General features: G+C 41.1%; 1 protein-coding gene across 2 annotated transcripts in view; it reads left to right on the top strand.

The window, feature by feature from the left end:
* The window catches only part of sez6b (seizure related 6 homolog b), a 236,781-nt gene that overhangs the window by 168,298 nt on the left and 51,431 nt on the right, over positions 1-17,052 (top strand). For both annotated transcript variants that reach the window (XM_076892128.1, XM_076892127.1), the window contains exon 4: positions 7,809-7,998. In XM_076892128.1, coding sequence (XP_076748243.1) covers positions 7,809-7,998 — 190 coding nt within the window. The remainder of the gene's footprint in view (positions 1-7,808; positions 7,999-17,052) is intronic.

The following is a 17,052-nucleotide window of genomic DNA, read 5'->3' as shown; positions in this document are numbered from 1 at the left end:
CTACCTCTGAAAAACTGTCCATAGCCTCTATGGCACTTTAGAAATTACCCATAATAATAATAATAATAATAATAATAATAATAATAATAATTTCACAATCCTCATAGGAAATGAAACTCAAGTAAACTTCAAAATAAAACATAAAACTAGAAAAGATGCATGAATTATTAGATATTTACATCACAGAAAATTTGTTTCTGCAAAACATAATAACTTTTTAATTTCTTGTAAAATGTTCTACAGCTTGTTAAATGTTGGTATAATAAATGTAGTCTGCTGAATAGCGTGACTGACAATTCAAAGCTAATATTTTAGAAATCCGAAAGTTTATCTTAATAAGGGTGTTGTAATACTTATAATGATTTGTAATACTTTTAATCTGATTTAATCTGATTTAGTCTGATTAAATTACATGTTGGATTAAGACATTGCTAACACATTTAGACTAACAAGCAGGGTGCTTGTTAGTCTAAATCACTGTAGAGTGGCATTAGTGGCATCGAACATTCCTTCGGCAGATATTAGCTACTCACAAATGGCACCCTTACAAACTCCAGCTACTGCAGCATCTCAGCGAGGATGACCCAGATCGGCGCACAGAATTTGCAGAATGGGCAAAACAAAAATTGGAACAGGACCCTCAGTTCACGCAGAAGATTTTGTTCAGTGATGAGGCAAACTTTTATGTGAATGGTGAAGTTAACAAACAAAACCACCGCTATTGGTCTGACACTAACATTGGATGGATCCCTCCAAGACTGTTGGAACAACAAAAGTGATGGTTTGGTGTGGTATATGGGGCACAACGATAGTGGGTCCATTCTTCATCAATGGAAACCTCAAGGCCACTGGATATTTGAAATTGCTACATGATGATATGTTTCCCTCTTTATGCACTGAAGCTGGCACGTTCCCTGAGTTTTTCCAGCAAGATGGTGCACCACCACATTATGGGTGCCAGGTCCGAGCATTCCTAGATGAACAGTTTCCTGGAAAGTGGATTGGTCGTCATGGGCCAGTTGAATGGCCCCCAAGGTCTCCCGATCTGACCCCCTTAGACTTTTATCTTTGGGGTCATCTGAAGGCAATTGTCTATGGTGTGAAGATACGAGATGTGCAGCACCTGAAACTACAGATACTGGATGCCTGTGCTGGCATTTCTCCTGCGGTGTTGCTATCAGTGTGTGAAGAGTGGGAGAAGAGGGTTGCATTGACAATCCAACACAATGGGCAGCACATTGAACACATTTTATAAGTGGTCAGAAACTTGTAAATAACTCATGAAAGAATGAAGTTACGTTGAAACCAAGCACACCATTGTTTTTCTTGTGACATTACCAATAAGTTTGATGTGTCACATGGCCCTCTTCCTATTGAAAAAACAAAAGTTGTATCCAAGATGGCCGACTTCTAAATGGCCACCATGGTCACCACCCATCTTGAGGACTTTGCCCCCTCACATATACTAATGTGCCACAAACAGGACTTTAATATCACCAACCATTCCCATGTTATTACGGTGTATCCATATAAATGGCCCACCCTGTATATTCATATGGGACTGAACATTCACATGTGATGCAGTTAATGTGAGATCATGTTAAAGTACAACATAGAAAAGAAGAAAATGTAACCACGGTAATTAAGTGATTTTAATGTTTGAACTTTGCTTTAAATCATGTATATGAAATGTGAAAAACAGAGAGAAGAAGCTTGTTGACAAAGGTGTGTCTTAAAAGAGGATTTATATGTCATAATCATATTCAAGATTCAAGATTCTTTATTTGTCACATGCATAGTTATACGAGTACAACACGCAGTGAAATGTATCCTGACACGCTCCTCAACTGTGCAAAAAGAGAGAGAGAACATTATATACATTAAGTGGATATATACAGGAGGACATTATGTGCAGTAAGTAATTGCATGATGGTGAACATGAAGGAGGTAAAAGAGGAGGTGATGCATATGGGCACATGAGTATAAAACAGGAACATTGGGGTTCTTCCTCTTGTTCCGTGCAATGAGTAGGAGAGCATCATTTAAAGATCTGACTCTGGGAATTCATAGTTGTATAATACAGTAAGAAACAGTGGAGCAACCACTGCCCAAACACTTTGGACCAACAAACTGGATTTATAATTTTTGTCTTTTTCTCTACTCATTTTTGCTGTGTTGGATTATAATTTCCAAGAATTTGGCTATTTCCCACTGGATTGCAACTTCCAAGGATTTGACTGCCTTCCTGTTGGAGTAGTATAACTACACCAATCAGAGATAAATCTGTAGTGGCCAAGGCATGCGCATTCTTTCTTCGAACCTCTCTCCTTCCAGGATTAACATTAGAAACCAGCATCAGTTTATAGGATGTAATTCATGTAATCAAGATGGCGCCGTTGAGTTCGGCTGCCGCCCTGGCAGCTCTGCGACGACTGTGCTTTTATTTCGTTTTATTTATGTTTTTTATTGGTTTTTTTTGCTCGTGTTGCACTAGGCCGGACTCAATATGACTTTGGCACACTTTTGGATATAGGACAACACTTTTCACTCACCTCTGCTACGGGTTTACTGGACACAACGTTGTGGCCGGAAGAGATCCTCCGCGACGAGAACAATGACTCCAGAGGATGTTGGAGACAAAGGAGACGGCGATACAGAGGTAGAAGAGCAGGGGTCCGGAACAGGCTGCGTACCAGAGCATACCGCCCTCCACTGCCTAGCATATTGCTAGCTAATGTCCAGTCACTTGAGAACAAGCTGGACGACATCAGGGCGAGAACCAGGTACCAGCGAGACATCAGGGACTGCAACATCTTCTGCCTGACCGAAACCTGGCTGACCAGCTCTGTGCCGGACCATGCGATAACCCCGGCGGAATCATTTTCTATTTTCCGCTCGGACAGAACTGCGGAATCCGGTAAACTGCGGGGCGGTGGGGTTTGTTTTATGGTTAATAACAGATGGTGTAACCCTCAGAATATCACGGTCCTGTCCCGGTCATGCTCACCCCATCTGGAGCTTCTCACCATCCTCTGTCGGCCATTTTACCTCCCTCGGGAGTTCACGGCTGTGATTATCTCTGCGATTTACATCCCGCCACAAGCGGATAACAACAAGGCGCTATTGGACCTCCATGATGTGCTGAGCGGCCACCAGGCTAAACATCCAGATGCCGCCCTCATAGTGGCGGGGGATTTTAATAGGGCTAAATTAAAACAGGTCATGCCTAATTTTCACCAGCATGTTACCTGTCCCACCAGGGGAAACAACACACTGGACCACTGCTACAGTCCATTTAAAGGCGGCTAGAAAGCCATCTCCCTACCGGCTTTTGGGAAATCGGACCACGCCGCCATTTTACTCGCCCCGGAATATAAACAAAGGCTTCATCAGGAAGCTCCGGTGACGCGAGAGGTCAAACGTTGGACTGTCCAATCAGAGGCGACGCTGCAGGACGTACTCGGTGATGTAGACTGGGACGTATTCCAGGATACTTCCGCAAACATTGACGAGTTTGCGGACACAGCGATTAGCTTCATTGGAATGCTAGTGGATACCATCATCCCCTCGACTACAATTCGGACCTTTCCCAATCAAAAACCTTGGGTTGACTCTACTGTCAGGAGAGCTCTCAAAGCTCTCAAAGCACGGACCACGGCCTACAATATGGGGCTCACATCGGGCGATATGACCAACTATAAAGCAGCTTCTTATGGTTTAAGGAAGACTGTGAAAGCGGCTAAAAGGCGTTACAAGGACAAGGTGGAGTCGCATTTCCAATATGGCGACTCCCGACGTATATGGGACGGGCTACGAACAATCACAGATTATAAACCCAGCACGGTGAGATGTACGAAACCGGAGTTAGCTGACGAACTCAATGCTTTTTTTGCGCGTTTTGAGGCGCCTCAGTTTCAATCTCAGAGCCCTGCACCTGCCCCCGCTGCTGAACCAGCACCACTGATACTCTCTGAGCATGACGTGAGGAGAGCTCTGAGGGCAACCAACTGCAGGAAGGCAGCGGGACCAGATAGCATACCGGGACGTGTGCTAAGAGTATGTGCAGATCAGCTAACTACAGTTTTCACTAACATCTTCAATGCCTCCCTGGCCCAGCAGGTAGTCCCCACCTGCTTTAAAACATCAGTGATTGTTCCGATCCCTAAGAACACCCGCCCAGCCAGCCTAAATGATTATCGCCCAGTGGCCCTAACATCTGTAGTGATGAAATGTTTTGAGAGGCTCATGAAACCCTTTATTAGTTCTTTCCTCCCTCCCGACTTGGACTCATTGCAGTTTGCATACCGGACAAATAGATCCACTGGAGATGCTGTAGCACAGGTCCTGCACACCACACTGAGCCATCTAGATGAGGGACGTGGGAACTATGTGAGAATGCTGTTTATAGACTACAGCTCAGCGTTCAACACCATAGTGCCCCACATCCTTACGGATAAGCTCCGGGATCTGGGATTCAGCACATCCTTGTGCAGGTGGATTCACAGCTTTTTGACTGCGAGACCACAGTCGGTGAGAATAGGGGATGTGTACTCTCATACCCTTTCACTGAACATAGGGGCCCCCCAGGGATGTGTGCTTAGCCCTCTTCTTTATTCCCTCTACACCGCGGACTGCACGGCCAGATACCCCACTAACTCCATTGTGAAGTTCGCTGACGACACAGTGGTGGTAGGACTCATCTCCGGGAATGACGAGAGGGCCTACCGAAGCGAGGTGGACGGATTAGCAAAGTGGTGTGTGGCAAACCACCTCTCCATGAATATCAGCAAAACAAAGGAGATGGTGATGATTTTAGGAGACAGAGAGGCGAGAAAACTCACACCCCAATTCAGATCAATGGAAACCCTGTGGAGAAAGTCTCTAATTTTAAATACCTCGGTGTTTATATCAACGAGGACCTTAATTGGAACACACATACGGACTTCCTCATCAGCAAAGGCAGACAGCGCCTCTATCATCTGAGGCGTTTAAAGAGGTTTAAGATCTCCAAGAACATCCAGAGGAGATTCTACACCGGGGTCATTGAGAGCATCCTGTGTAATAACATCACGGTGTGGTACGGGAACTGCACAGTACAGCAACAGAAAGCCCTGCAGAGGGTCGTGCGCACAGCTGAACGCACTATGGGAACATCTTTACCAACACTGCAGGACATCTACGCTGAAAGGTGCAGATCCCGGGCCATCAGGATCACTAACGACTCCAGCCATCCCGCTTACAAACTGTTCAGGCCACTGAGGTCAGGGAAACGCCTCTGTAGCCTGAAAACAAGAACTGAAAGGTTCAGGAGGAGTTTTTACCCACAAACAGTGAGACTCCTCAATCAAAACACAAATCGGACAACATGATGGACAATTCCATACACAGTATATAATTTTCTTTTGAGTTTTATCCTTATTTTTATTTGTATTTTATCATTTACATCTGTATTTATGTAAATACGTACACTATAGCTCTTAACTATTACAGCGTAATATTTTGCACGATATTATACATTTTTATACTTTTATATAGATATTTTTTTTTTATTATAAGTTTAGTAAGATGCACAGTCGGGGAGGGGGGGGGGGGGGGGGTACTTTTTAGCCGGAAAAAACATTTCACTGTGTGTTGTACTAGTTATAACTACATGTGACAAATAAATAAAGAATTGAATTGAATTGAATTGTAATTCAATAATTATAAATCAAGTGATTTGTTTATGTGATTATTATTATTTGACTTGGGTTTTGCTTTGTTTCTGCTAAATTGCTTTAGTAAAATATCCTGTACTCAAAAAGTCCAAATTGTTGCGATTCCCTTTTTAATCATTTGTGAAACAGCAAAAGTAAAAACCTTTATAATAAACAGATCCTTGGGGGGTATTTTCCAGGCCACTATAAGTTAACCCAGTTAGTTATGCAGAGCACGGATTTGGATGAGAGCTGCTGATAATGGCTGTGACTGAAGATTCATGCTTGACTGCAAGGCATCTCTGGCAAGCATGCATTCAGAGCAGGCAGTATCAACATTCGGAGACTGAAAAGCAGTTAGAGCTGGGCGAGTCCTCTTCTCAGCTGTATCCAAGCTCCGTTTGCCTACTGGGTAATAATCACTGGATCAGAGTCCAAGACTTTTTAAACAGAGATCCGGTTCCAGGCCTTTCTGTATTGGGCATTCCTGGTTGAAACTAACAATGTTCCCCCGTAATTGTTTATTGTTGTTGAAGTCAGGTAACTGCAGAGGGAAGTCCATGACGGTCAACAGTAGGGATGCATCTAGAACTGATGCTTATGGTACCATTCAATAGCAAAATTCTGAAAATGCAAGGGTCCTTGTTTGTTAATAATGATTATAATTGATGATTAATTCACAAAAGGTAAAACACAAACAATGCTTCAGGGGAACAATGCTTCTTCAAGGGAAAAATATTTCTTATTTAGTGAAGCAACTTAAAAACCAACATCCACGTTTGTTCAATGAACTCAAAGTGAACGAGATTTATTTCATATTAAAAACATCTAAAGTATTAGTATTAATGTATTATTTTGTTTGTGAAAGCCACTGTGAAATAAAACAATAATAACGGTTATTAATAACAAAAATTTAATTTGTCACTTTTGAGCTTTGATGTCTCCTTAAATGCTAATAATTGCTCTGAAGTCAAAGTCATAATAATGCTATAGAGAGCTATTTGAAGCTATGTTTGCTACTGACATTATTTGTATTGACAACATATAGGCAAAAGAAATGGTATATAGGGATTCTAAATATCACTAAGCTGACCTAGGTGGTTAGAACTAAGCTCAACTTATTCATGTCCAGTTATTTACAAATCAGTAACTGTAATCCATTACCTACTCATACATAATGTTTGCGTAATCTAAATAAACTGTTGTGCTGCACTAATCTGACTTTTACTGCACTACAAACATCTTAAACTATGTTTTAAAAAAACAGAGAAAACAAAATGAATATATACAAAATGCAATACTATTCCCTTAAATGTAAATGCTGCCAAGAGAGTGAACTTCCCTGGTGGAGGTTCATGTTTTAAGATTACCTCTTTATTTAACCGTGTAATTAACATTTTTTGTAAAACTGAATTCGATTTCACTAGCCACAGCTAGACCTGATTGCTGCCAGATCTACTAAGATCCCTCAAATAGAACCTGTCTGACAAAGTGAAGTAGGTCAATACACTATCCCATGATCTAAAGAAAGAGATAAGAAACTACATCAACTATCTATAACTTTATTTATAACTATCTAACTTCTGAGGAGTAGCTGGCCTATCAAAATCACACCAAGAGCGCATCAATGACTAATTCAGGAGGTCATAAAAAATACAACAACATCTGAAGAACTGCAGGCCTTACTTGCCTCAGTTAGGGTCACTGTTTATGATCGAACAATAACAACGAGCCTGGGCAAAAATGGCGTCCATGGAAGAGTTCCAAGGCAAAAAACCACTGCTGACCAAAAACAACACAAATTCATTCACATTCACATCTTAAAGATTCTAAAGACTCATAGAAAAATATTCTGCAACTTTTTCTGTGACAAAAGTTGAACTTCTTGGAAAGTTAGCATCCCATTGCATCTTGTATAAAACATAGCATTTCATTAAAAAAAAAACCCAAACAAACAAACAAAAAACATCAAAGATGGTGGTGGTATCGGAAACTTAGAAAATTCTCTCTACAGCCAACATTCTCTAGGAAAGTTCACAGAATGACACAGAACGTGGATTTTTCTAGTATTATTTTCATGTGCAAACAATATAATCTGTACTCCTTTTTTGTCAGGTGATGAATGTGAATCTTTCTGAAGGAGACAAAGTGATCTTTGAAGATGTTCTAAACAGCGAGAACACAGTGCTGGCCAACGAGTCCATTCTAATGAGGGGTTTGGTAGTAAGAAGTCACAGCAATCAGATCTCCATCCGCTTCCACAGCATCAATCCTCAGGCTGGAGCAGTCCTTGTCAGATATCAAGGTAAGTCTGAATCACTGAACGTGTTCTTCCTTCACGCTGAAAGTTTAAGCTGAAAAAAAAGTAGAAATGACAGTTTCATGCTTGTTGCAAAGCATGAACATAGATTCAGGCACAGCATGCAGCAGTGATGAAGATGTTTCAATCTTGTTTTATGACTTTTTTATGAGGTTGTGCATCGAACACAAATACACACACACACACACACACACACACACACACACACACACACACACACACACACACACACACACATATATATACTTGAACTTTTCATTCATTTTCATTTATGTCTCCCATGGAAATAAGCTAACATAACTTAAAAGGAGAGCCACTTTAAAGTAGAGAGTCACTTTTTTACTTTAGCAAAAATCAGTATTTAACACTCAGTTTTGTAATCTTTTTTACCTGAACAAAAATCAAACCTCAACTTTCAAAAACATGTCACACAAAATGTAAAAGTATTACAGCAACTGACTGCCTGAATTGCACTGTGTGCAGCTAAATTTAACAGCTTAAGTACATTTCTTCAGTTCAACAGTATTTTCTTGGCCTCCACTAATAACGCACTGTTGATATTCAAGAAATATTAAAATAAATTATTAAAATATTAAATGCTAAAGACAACATGTACTTTTGAAAATCTGAATAGCAGCTTTGACTAAAACTATAGACTAAAACACTGTCCTGTTCTGTTATTTTTCAGTACCTGCTTGTTTAATATTCATATTCAAAGCAATGACTCAGAAATTTCTTGTAGTACAGTTATTGGGGGAAAAAAATAACACAACAATATACTGTGCACTGATAAAGGGATCCAGACTCTTCTTGATCATTGTATTTTGCATTATATTTTTATGTCTTTAAGTGTCCCCCAGTGTGTAGGAGTCTTGCTAGGGCTATGTATCATAGCTATGTAAAGCTACGTACTTTGCATAGCCTGCATCTGGGGTCTTGCCAATATCATGGTGGAAGCAAGAGAGCCAAAGTAAGAGGGAATTCCTTACAATGTTTTTCAAATGTGAAGCGTAGTTTTGGTCTTCTTTTGCTGCTGGTTTAGTGAAATTTGGTTGGAGGGTGACGAAACCTACAGTTTGGGAATCTGTCAGATGTCTTCTTTCAGCACCTGATATCAGGTGAATGGTGGGAGCCTCGCTTTGTATTTACACCATTTTGCAGAATCTGTTTACCTGCTCTTTAATCATTTGTTATTTTAGCTGTTTGGTGGTTGTTGAAATGGTTCTTACGTTTTTTTATCAGTCGGAAGAAAACTTGAAAATGCAGTTAAAATTAAAAAACGTTTGCCTGTGCTTGTCTTGAAGCATGCTCAATCATCCAAGTAAGGAAATCCCAAAGTGTTGATTCTGTTCATATTGATGTAGCATTTTCAGTGGCAAAAACGTTTCATCACTCATCCGAGTTAGTTCTTTAGTTTAGTTGAATGCAGGTTTCCCCAACCTCATAAGCGGTACATTTGCAAAAGGTCTGAAAATAGCACTACTGGCGAACAATAGGCTGTAAGGTCGGTTTCTTGGTCATTAATATGCAAATTGTGATGACCACTGATCAACAACCACTGATCAAAGACCATTTATCAATGGATCAATGGCCATGAGTACCATTCAGAAAGTTGGAGAATGGCTGCAATCACAGCATTGTAAGATGGTGCCAGATGTACCCTTACCTGCCACAGGTTTCAGGGTTTTCCATTAGGTCATAGTACCTGGTACCAGGTACTTTTTTAGTACCTGCTCTCCTGGGGTTCCAAGCGTTCCAAGGTACTAAAATGTGACATCGTCAGACTGCATGCCACCAAATGGCTGGTCAGTAGAGTCACTCGATGAGTCATGAGAGTGTCTTATTTATGCCATTTATGAAACCCGACAATAATGGATGGCTACAAAAAACAGCACCGTGTTCCCCGAGTCTGATGAAAAGCCACAGGCCGAGCAGCAGGTATATTCTCTCTCTCTTTTAGAGATAGTGAAATGGTGAAAATTTCTTTTAATGTGTTAAAATGGCCAAACCAATCCACCTCTGACCAACCAAATGGCACAACACAGAAGAGCTACCTCATCAGGCCAGGACTCTGCAGTCTATTTAGTGGCCACTCTTTCAGTGATGAGGATGTACACGTCCTGGACAGGGACTAATAAACATTAGCATCTATAAATGGGAGTTGGGTGAGATGTTATCAGTTTTATTCTGTAGTAGCATCAGTCAACATGAGCAAGAGATTCACAGTCTATGAGGCTATTCAAATATTCGGTCATGAGAGTGATTTGAACTAAGCAAAACTGAAGAGGATGATGTTCAATATGATTGGCTGATTGATTTCAAATCCACTTTGATAGTGTAAAGCGTTATCCCGTAGCCTAGGTGAAATCAAAGTGCAACACAAACATGACTTCCCTGCTCTCAAGGAAAGTACTACTAAATATACTTCCTGTTAGAAAAATTTAAATGTAGAATGAAAGGATTGTCTTGGCAGCAGCAAACAGTAGAAACTATACAACTGAAGAAACAAAAAAAACAAAATAGTTTCCAAAACTAAAAATAAATAACTGCAAAGACAACATGCTTCTAATGATGACCTAACTTGATAAACTGAAGCCCTGGCTTCTGTGAAAAAATATTCTGTGAACCAGGACATGTTTTTAGTAAAATTACACCTTGGTGATGTGTTGCTTGAACACTGTTTAAATACTGTTTTGTGCTGATGGTGTTTTTGTCTCTGTTTGCATGTCTGGAGTTTCAGGAGGAGATTGATTTTAAAAGTGTAAATCCAGACTAAACAACTCAAAAACTCCACCTCAAATACTGATAGTCCTTTCCCTCCACTCATTGTTTCATATATTGGTTTATTAAATTCTGTCTTTTTCTCTGAGGCATTCTATTCTTTGCTTTTCTATGCATCTTTGCTCGGTTAGATCAGCAAAGAAAGCTTGAGCTTACTGGCCCACATAGCTCTTTCCAATCCTGTTGAATGGACAGTAATATACCTTAGTACAACATACTATTTGCAGGTTCTTTGAAAATTTTGAAACTTTGAAACCCGACTGGAGGATGTAATTATAAGGATAGATAATGTTGTTTGGAAGGTGTAAAGAAAGGATTTAATGTTAGTGTTAATTCAAAGTGTAGACACTATTTTTTCCACCACTGAGCAAAAACTTTTCACAGAAAAACTCAATTTTGTGCTTTTCCGTTCAAATGGTTCCCTCCCTGGCCTCAGTGTTCGTCAGTAATACTGAAAAAGAGGCTATTGATCAATAAATTAAATGATTTTGGACTGCAGTAGCTCAAGTGATGAGGGAGACCATGTTTTAACTCAGATAGGATTCATCAGATTGAGTTGCTGGGCCCACTTATTGTTCCCAGGCAGAGAAAGGATTGGACAGTTCACGCAGCGCTGGAAGAGGATGACTAACATTTACTGTGAATGTATGGCTGTGTCATAGTTGCTCATGCAAGTGTTCATGTAGTTTTCTAATATTTTATGTTATAGATATAGCATCTTCTTAGAAGTTATAAACACACTTTCAGATTGTAGTAAGTATTACACAACCTAAAGGAAGACAGGCTGTACAATGAATTTTTTGTATAACTCATTTGCCTTGAGGCAGTTGTTGTTGTTATTTGGTGGTATATGAATAGAATTCAGTTGGATTGGATTCCCTTGTATGTGATCACATGAATATCTTTAGTATATATAATTCTACAGTTTATAAAAATAATGGATTGCATTTATATAGCGCTTTTCTAGGCACCCAAAGCGCTTTACAATTCCACTATTCATTCACTCTCACATTCACACACTGGTGGAGGCAGCTACGGTTGTAGCCACAGCTGCCCTGGGGCAGACTGACAGAAGTGAGGCTGCCATATCGCGTCATCGGCCCCTCTGACCATCACCAGTAGGCGGTAGGGTAAAGTGTCTTGCCCAAGGACACAACGACCAGAGAGCAGGGGGATTGAACCAGCAACCTTCCGGTTACAGATGAGCTTCCCAACCCCCTGAGCCAAGGTCACCCCTTCTCCCATGTTAACACTGCACAGTGTTTTTCTCTCCAGAGCTGTCTGTACCACTTCCATTTAGACTTCAAATTTCATAGCCTTGTCCCATCCAGCATGACAGGAGTTATGACATTGTGTGAAATTGAATCTCATTATGGAAGGATATTTCCCACCCACACTGTCTTGTCCTGTGCAAGCCTGTCACGCCCATTTATTTTCAGTGAGCTCTGATGAGTGAGCCATAAATGAATCTCCCTTGTAAGTTTCTTCATTGATGTCCAGGCACAGAATAAGATGTATCTATTTTTCATCACTTCATGTAAAATGCAAGACTGCTAATAGACCATTAATCTCTGTTAGCAAAAGGAGATTTCATGGTGCTATAAATAAGAACATATGCAGGGCTGTCAAGAGCAGGACAGTAAACTGAAGGTGTGCAACCTTATTTAACAGACTTAGTCTGGAAACTAGGGCAGTGTCTGCCATAGCAACCCTTACATTTACGCCGTTTTAATTGGTGCGTTCAAATGCTTGACGTATGTACTGTATATTTAACATGAAAATACACTAGCATGTAGTCTGACTGCACTTCTGCAAAGGCCAAAGGGTGTATTAAGGTGTTTAGTGACCTAGTAGTATTTTTTAATAATAGATTTAGGGGACTCTAGGATGACACATTTTTGAAAAACGATAATTAAAATTAAACCAGGAGGCACTGATATCTTGGCATTTTGTCCTAAACTCTAATATCATTCCTGGCTTTGTAAATGTCCACAGTTTTCAGTTCTAGTTACTAAATAAATGTCTATTTCATGACATTTTCCAAAATGGTCAAAAGAAATTTAGTAATATATATATCTGAATGAAGAGAATGTGTAAAATTATATTTTTAAGTGCCTCCCATCTGCAGCATTCCTTCGCCTGCTGTTTTAAGATGCTCTTATTGTAATATAGTTGTTAATGAAATGTTGATAATACAGTAAGAGGGCCCAAACTTGTCTAATCTCTCTCTGTCTTCCTCTTTGCCTCTCCCTCACAGATACAATTTCCTCTCAAGGAAGCAGCTATAAATTAGCTTCAGTAGTCATTTGTAGGCAAATTTCATTTGCATTGCCATATCTCACATATACAAGTGAATGTTCAAGTGTAAAATGTTTTAAAGAGAAAATGAAAAACAACAATACTGGTCAGTTGCGCAGGTGTTAAAACAAAAATGTTAATCACAGGTAGCCTTTTGCAGTTGTGTGAATAAATGCACTCACAGTGAGATTCAAAGCTTTGATGCCTGTGAGCCAACTAAGCGTGGGATTCATGTAACTAATCTTTATTTGTGTGCAAATAGACCCTTACTTTGCACTTTGGATGGACTGGTTCTTATATAGTGCTTTTCTGCTCTACTCATGAATTCAAGGCAAGTTAGAAAACATTTGTCATTCACAAAAGCATTTTTTTACACTTGAGTGCTTTCTACCAACATTCACACATGTTTTTTATTATCTTGCCCAGTGATATGGCAGACTGGAGCAACCAGGGATCACGCCACCAGCCTTTCCTTGCTTTTTTTCATGTCCCATACTTTTAACACTTTGCCCAGCGTGAGCGACCCGACAGCTATCTAGTAGCCTATGTCACCATGTTGAGTCTCATGCTCCTCCAAAAGCACAACAAACGGTGTCTGATTCAGTGCTGTTGTCCTAATGAAGTAAGCTATTTTAATTTATATTCAATCATGGCACCTTGTAAATGGCACCTTCTTGCAGCAGATAGTTTTTGTGTTTTTCCTTCATAGATATGGGTTAATCTTGTCTTTCTGAGGCTCTATATCTGTCTGGCTCAGATTATATAAACCATTGGCATAATTTGCCTTTTCCCTTTGTATGATCCTCATGATTTTTTTATTTATCAGTTTTCATGGTTGGGCTTCAGCAGTGGTGTTTTGAAGACCAATGCAGGAACTCAAAAGATGATGTTGTAGATGCATAGCCAAAGTGAAAAATAAACCTCCATCCATCCATCCATCCTCATCCGTTTTATCCGAGGCCGGGTCGCGGGGGCAGCAGCCTAAGCAAAGAGGCCCAGACCTCCCTCTCCCCAGCCACCTCCTCCAGCTTATCTGGGGGAATACCAAGGCGTTCCCAGGCCAGCCGAGAGATATAATCTCTCCAGCGTGTCCTGGGTCTGCCCCGGGGCCTCCTCCCGGTGGGACATGCCTGGAACACCTCACCCAGGAGGCGCCCAGGGGGCATCCTTGTCAGATGCCCGAACCACCTCAGCTGGCTCCTTTCGATGTGGAGGAGCAGCGGCTCTACTCTGAGCCCCTCCCGGATGGCCGAACTTCTCACCCTATCTCTAAGGGAGAGGCCAGCCACCCTTCGGAGGAAGCTCATTTCTGCCGCTTGTATCCGCGATCTCGTTCTTTCGGTCACTACCCACAGCTCGTGGCCATAGGTGAGGGTAGGGACGTAGATCGACCAGTAAATTGAGAGCTTCGCTTTTACACTCAGCTCCCTCTTCACCCATTCACTCATCAAAAATAAACCTTCCATTGATATTTCCTCTGTGAGGAATGTGGAGTCTGATTAATAAGATGGGTTAGCTGTGGGTGCTGGTAAGACATTAGAAGTATGAGGACATGGCTTAACCAGTGCTTGTGAATGGAAGGTGATGCAGTCCTTTTACCATGGAGGAAAGTCTCTATGGACATTCAACTTTTAGCTGTGAGTTTGCAACATGAGCAGTTTACATACTGCAGTCTGCTGATGGAGTCCTAGCATGCAACTGTTGCTGACTTACAGTGTAAAAATCATTATCATTGCTCAAAAATGTAACCAGGTTAGTCTGGATTTTACTCTGTAAACTTTAAAGCAGAATGCAAAGTGTCTGGCAATCCTGAGGATGGTTGACTCGCTTTGTTATTACCTCCTGGGATGCTCATTCAACCTCTGTTAGGATCATGTTCCACTGCAATAGCTGCACCACATGAAGGGTGCCAATGTCCAGATCACCTGGTGGTATCTGACTCTCCAGCCTTTTAAGTTTGTGGTGGTCAATAGGCTGACGGTCGGGGCTGATTTCTTGTCCCGCTCACTGATGGCTCCCCAACCTAAGTTGGTTGGTGGGGTATGTGGCAGGGTGTAGTCTGTGACTCCGCTGCAGAGGAAGGGTGATGCAGTGGATTTTGGGGCAGTGCTGGGGAGGCTGGCAGGGCAGCTGGGATCAGTTACCCAGTTATGCCTTACCTGTTTTAATAGCTAGGACCAGAGAAGAGGAAAAGACCTGAGCCAGAGAGAGATGGTGACACCCCATGTCCAGGGTCCCAGACAGTGTGTGTGTCACACAGAGTTTATTATCATTAAGTGCTGATCCTTCTACCTGCTGAGGTCATTTATATTGGTTATCCTCTTTGCTGTTTACATCCCTCCCATCACTACTATCAGCATTAGGAACAGGCACTCATTGAGCTCTACCAGGGTATCAGTGAACAACAGACAGCACACCCAAATGGATTCATCATCATAGCAGGAGACTTCAGAGTGTCCTCACCAACTGCATCACTGTGTGGTACGGAGGCTGCATGTCCTCCTGCTGGAAGACTCTGCAAAACATGAATACAACCAGCAAGGTCATCGGTGCCTCTCTACCCTCCCTCATGGGCATTTTCATACCCACAAAATCATCAGCACCCTTACCCTCTCACCCTTCACACTCCCTCTTCAGCCTCCTGCCTTCAGGGAGGAGGTACCGAAGATTCGAGGCTCAGCTCACTAGAACAGCATCAACATCTTCAACTGCTGAACAGCTTCATTCACCAGGCTGCCGGAAGACATAACTCTGTTCACTACCTCCCCCCATCTACCCCCCACCCCTGGACTGTTGCATTCATACCTTCATGCTGCTGACTGTCTTTGGCACTTTACTGCAACCATTTGCACCTCTGTCATGCCTGCGTTATTAATATTAACTACTTCAGTTAGTGAGTGGAGGAGCTGTGTGTCTGACTGCCTGCAGTGCTCCTCTGTGAAGTGTCAGCTGGAGGAGGCAAAGATGGCACAGTTGTTATCAATACGGTTGCAAATGAGTTATTTAATTCAATATTAATTTTTAGCACCAATAAATATCTGAGTATTGAGTTTATGGAAAATCCAATCTTGTACTCCTGCATAGCAACTTTATTGGGACCTTGCAACATTTTTGCATGATCCTACAGCCATTCTGCACCCTGTAATTCACTCACTCGTTGTCACTTTTGATTAGTAAACCGCCCAGTCTCTTTGACCATCAGTTTGGCAGCCTTCTTATCACTAACAAAGCTGCCAAACTGATGGTGATTCAAACTTGCTCAGATTAAATTAACAGTTCTGAGAACCATTCTCGTAACATCATCCATTTTAAAGACTTGCAGCACAGTGTGCTCCTGTTTTCCTCAATTTGATGAATAGTAAGATGTCCTAGTTTTACAGAGGGCATTTTTATAAAGTAACAAACTATTTTTCCAGGCCAACCGGTCTTTGAAATGAGTGCAGTATCATTTCCTCTCTATTTTGTATGTCTTCTTCTTTGAGGTCCATGTTTGTGAGTTATACCAAAGAGTCAAGCATCTCTGATTAGTTGCCTTCTTTTTCTGAGGAACCACAGTATACAGGCTTGTATAAAGTGACAATGTAAACTATTAAGATGGCAATGAACCTTGGTGAGAGTAAAATTTAGGTAGCTCTTTTGTATTGTGTTGGCACATGGCATAAAGAAGATCATAGTAGAGAGATCACTTCTTCAGTTAGTTCGCTATTTAGTTACAACACTTTCAGAAAGACCTCTACTATAATAACATGTATCTGTGTAATCTATTATTGGGAAATTAAATGTTTTCAAAAATGATCAGACAAAAGATGGATGTTAAATTTTCAATTTCAGCTATATGTAAGCACAAGATCCAGTGTGTGATTAAAACAGTTAGTGGGATCTTTCACATTTTGAAGGAAGTCAAGTCTATTAGCCTCATTAGCATAATTAAAAATTAAATATCCATATCAACAATTTGGT

The sequence above is a fragment of the Maylandia zebra genome, linkage group LG14 (genome assembly GCF_041146795.1).
Source record: "Maylandia zebra isolate NMK-2024a linkage group LG14, Mzebra_GT3a, whole genome shotgun sequence".
NCBI classification, from domain to species: domain Eukaryota; kingdom Metazoa; phylum Chordata; class Actinopteri; order Cichliformes; family Cichlidae; genus Maylandia; species Maylandia zebra.
Note: the sequence above shows the minus strand (reverse complement) of the source record. Positions and strands in the feature narration are given on the sequence as shown.